Genomic DNA, 4,657 nt, shown 5'->3' on the forward strand with positions numbered 1-4,657 from the left:
CTTCCATTTGATTTTTATAGATGTCCTATGCTTTGAATGTTAATCCCCCCTTAAACAACTGCGACAGAACCATTCATCCTCTTCTGGTGGTGGCCCGCTTATCCCTACACACCCAAAATGGAAACATAAATTGCACCGGTCACAACATATCATCGCCGACCCATCATCTGGAAGGTCACATTCAGGGCAAATCCAAAGTCGTTCGTTATTTTGATCTGGGTCCTCTTCCTCCTGATTGTCTTCTGGTTCCAAGAGTTCCTCATTAACATCCAAGGTTTGTACAGTGGATTATAGTGTGATTGTGCATGATTCCATCACCTTGCATTACTTGAGCCGAACGCAACAGTCCATCATCTCCATAGAACAGTTTAATGACTCTTCCTAATGCCCAGAAGGGTCTTGCTTTGTTAGGTAATTTGATAGACACAATATCTCCAACTTGGATAGTATTACTGGTTGAAGTTTTCATTTCTAGATGTTGCTCTCTAAGAGAAAGCAGGTAGTCTTCCTTCCAAATTCTCTTAAATTCCTTTAGTAGCCCATCTCTATTTCTAAGAGAAGCTATTAATCTTTGTTTAAAATGTTTGAAACAAAAATGTAGTAGGCAAAAAAAAAATAAATAAATAAATGTTCTGTCAGCAACAGTACAACTTCAAAATAGTCAATATCGCCCACCTCCAGAAGAGAGGGAATTCCTGTCCGTGATAACCGTGGTAAAAGAAGACACACTCCAATCGCCAGAAACACCCACACACACAGTTTGCAGGACACTGCCGACTCGTCTCTGGCCTCCTGCTTTTATAGTGGCCGGGAATTATCCATTTGCATAATCACATGAGACAGAAACGTGATTTTCCGAGAGTTGCATGGGGTAAATGCTAATAAAAAACCCCGGACGCCATCTTGGAATTCTCTTTTTCCCCCCAACTGGTGACACAACAGACATACCCGAGGTAAGCTCTTTTTCCCCTCATTTTAGTTATTGCTGCTTCTGCTACAGGTGGGTACTTCAAATTGATTAATATCGGTGTTCTCCAAACGCACCAGAAAGTTGGGATTCAAATCTGGGTGCAGGAAGTGAGTGGGCGTGATTACCTCCCAGACGGATTGGTCAGAGCTTATGTAAGTTAGAGGTCTATCGTTTACTGCACGTTGTATGTCTGAGACTGTGGTAAGAAGTTCAGTCTGAGAGCACACTGATCTTCCTATAGACTTATAAAGGCATTTCTTCAACGTCTTAATCAGCCTTTCCCACACACCTCCATACCAAGGAGAATGTAGTGGTATCCTCACATGTTTTAAATTGTAGATCTTGTATTTATTTTGAAACTCTTCTGCAGTGAGCGCCTGTTGAAGTAGGTTTCCTTCTGCAATGAAGGACTTAGCATTATCGCTATATAGGTGTGATGGTAAACCCCACATATTGGCAAATCTGGTGAAGGCCAGAACAAAGGAACGAATTGTCATTTCCTCCACCAATTCCATATGCACTGCTCTTATCTCCATACATGTAAAAATTAATATATAAACTTTAGACCGCTGACTAAGATTGTCAACCCACAGGTGCCCAGTGTAATCCATACCAGTGTGCAAAAATGGTCTGACTAGATTGACTCGACACCTGCGTAAATTCGTTAATCTTGGATAAGTGAAACGGATAGCGTTAAACTTGCGACACAGTCTGCACTCCCTTAAGATTTTTTTGACTGCTTGCCTTCCTTGATGGATCCAAAATCCAGCCAAACGAGTCTTACTGAGAGTAGTGGGTACTCCAAGATGTTTGACTTCTTCATGCGTGTCCGTTATGATCAGAGCTGTCAATCGATGATTCTTCCCCAAAATCAATGGATTCAATACTTCGTATTTGTGTGTGAGATTTCTTCTAATCCTACCCCTTGAACGAATCAATCCGGCTTCATCCAAAAATAAGTTTAGTTGCCCTACTTTGGTCGGAATCGGTTTTCCTTCGGGACAGCGCAAGAAATCCAGTTCCAAAGGGAATGTTTGCTCCTGCATTGATTTAAACAGATAGTTCGTTGCTAACTGTGTAAAATCCTGCAGTTTGCCTCTAATTTTGTAGACAAATTCATATACCATGGCCATTACACCCAATAGTTTTTTATAGTTGGAAAATCTATTCAAACAAATGATAGGTTCGTTGTTCCCACCCTCTAGAGTACAAAAGAGACCCGCGCAGAGCACTTGTTTGTTATCAGCACTCAAACAGCCAAGGTCACTGTTTGGCCAGGAAATGGTCTTGTCTGCCAACCAAACCGGTCCGGAACACCAAAAGGAAAAATCTTCTGTAAACTTGGTTGTTGTTAATCCTCTGGTTATCAAGTCCGCTGGGTTCTGTTTCGAGGGGACATATCTATAGTTTATGGTCAAATTATGTTTTTTCTTAATCAGTTCCTCCATACACATAATATCCTTTAATCTGTTTTTTACAAAGACACTCTTGTTGTTGGTTACCTTCGTCATTAACCAAGTCAATACAATTTGTGAGTCAACGGCGAGATTCAATTCCACAGTTCTCATCCTTCCATAGATCTCCAATATCTTACCAATGCACTTTATAGCGAGGAAGGCAGCTAACAGTTCAAGGGGTGGCAGAGTCTTTGTTTTTAATGGCGCAACCTTAGCCTTGGCGAAGAGCAACGAACTCACCCCTCCTTGGATGACATAAATGGTAAATCCATAGGCCTTTCTTGATGCATCCGAGAAGATGCATAAAGAGGCATCTTCATTTTCATTAAACGCTCTTCTTTTGAATGACAGTGAGTGCAGTTGAGACAGTTCATAAGAAAGAGATCTCCAAGCAGATTTCATTTCTTCAGGTAGTATCTCATCCCAGTCCAAACCTGCCTTCCACATGTCTGCTACCAAAATTCGGCTCTGAATTGTGACTGGGAGGCAAAGGGATAAGGGGTCAAATACTCCCGAAGCTGCAGAAAGTACAAGTCTCTTTGTAGTCAGGTCAGGGCTACAAAATCTCTGAGCGATACTGATAGTGTCATTAGTGGGGTCGTATCTGTACCCTAAGACCTTTTCCCATGTGCAACCGTGGGAGGTTAGTGTTTCTTCAAGTAACATTGATTTCCGTAACTCGGAACAATTTGTGTTGCAAGAACGAAGTTCAAACCCGCCCCTTTGCAACCTTTTTCTCACTTGTTGGTATGTGCTACACAATTCGCTCTTAGAATCGCAGGTAGTAACGACATTGTCCACGTAAAATCTTGATTTTAGTACACTGGAACACTCGTCGGCTGGAAATTTGTTTGCATGAAATTTTAAAATGCAGTTCCATATAAATGGACTAGCGTTGAATCCAAATATAAGCGTGGTATAACGGTAACACCTCAAGTAGCCTCCCTGCTTCAAGAAAAAACAAAATCTGTTTTTGTCTGATGTTTATAAGCGCCTTTCTGATGTCCCCCAACAGAGTATATTGGTTCGTTCTAAACAGCAAGGTTAAATTCAACATATTTCCAGTCAAGTTTACTCCTGGATAAGCCGCCTCATTTAAGGAAACTCCTCCTTTAGTCTTCAATGAACAATTGAAGACTGGTCTGATCTTGGTCGTAGTGGTTGTGTCAAACTTAAACACCGGATGGTGAGGAATCCAAATATATTTATGGTATGAGTTTGGCAGGCATTCAAAAGGCTCAATGATGTTTTCCGTTTCCTGGTCTGCAAACACTTGCAAATAATTTTCATACAAATTCCTTCTTTCTAAATCGCTTACAACTCTGTCAAGCACTTTGAGGGCTACATGATAGTTAGAGTTAACCTTGGCTAGTTTATCAGTATGCCGTGGCAGTTGTACCCAATAACAATTTTCTTTAAACTCTATGTGACTCATAAAAGTTTCCACCTTTTTGGCATCATAGTCATACAGTTCCTCCTCCGCAGATATTCCCAAGGATTCGACACTGTATATCCACTCTAATCCCCTTTCCACCGCACTTTTAGTAAATACATCTGCATATGGGTCCGGATAAGTGGAGACAGCTTCAAGGACACTGTTCACAAGAGAAGCAGAGCATCTTACAGAGTTTATAGTTTCTTGATACGCAGTCATCACAGGAGAGTCAATTATCCTATGCTGCTCATGAGGAAAATTTCTCGGATCACCAAATGGTATGATTCCCTCGGGAGTCGACCAGACCATTCCATTCATACATCTAATCATTTCCCATGGCCCATAATTGCAAAAGATCTTCCTAATAGTCCATCGAGTAATATCTCGGGAGAATCGTCTAGATCAGTGTCTAGTTTAAAGTTTAATCCTTCAGAGTTTTGATTATACTAGGAAGTTGATCAACCCTGTGACGTAGATCCAATTCCTCATCTATTAACACCGGCAGTTGCCGGGAGATTCCTGGCGGAAACAACACCGTTGTAGTTATTTGTTGGAATCTGCAGCGTCTTTTCCCCAAAAACGTGACTATTTCCAGATCTTTGTTAAGTACTGACCTACGGTCACATTGAAGGTTACGCAGAACTCTTCCACTAAAATATGAATTCTGGCTCCCAGTGTCCACCATACATCTAGCTAGAACCGTTTTATTCCCCCTCTTGAGAATAATTTTGGAAATAGGGAGAAGACATTGTCGGTCACTCACACCCGTATTAATACAACCGTTCAAGATAGAAG

At 41.2% G+C, this 4,657-nt stretch overlaps 1 protein-coding gene across 1 annotated transcript; it reads right to left on the bottom strand.

The window, feature by feature from the left end:
• Positions 1-975: 975 nt before the first annotated feature.
• LOC145280900 (uncharacterized) lies at positions 976-4,171 on the bottom strand. Its single transcript, XM_080132185.1, has 2 exons — positions 3,503-4,171; positions 976-3,375 (listed from the first exon to the last, which is right to left on the bottom strand). Exons 1-2 carry the CDS (start codon positions 4,169-4,171, stop codon positions 976-978), a joined length of 3,069 nt encoding a protein of 1,022 aa, XP_079988311.1.
• Positions 4,172-4,657: the final 486 nt, after the last annotated feature.

This window comes from Euprymna scolopes, chromosome 1, assembly GCF_053919585.1.
Source record: "Euprymna scolopes isolate OS-2025 chromosome 1, ASM5391958v1, whole genome shotgun sequence".
In the NCBI taxonomy this organism is placed as follows: domain Eukaryota; kingdom Metazoa; phylum Mollusca; class Cephalopoda; order Sepiida; family Sepiolidae; genus Euprymna; species Euprymna scolopes.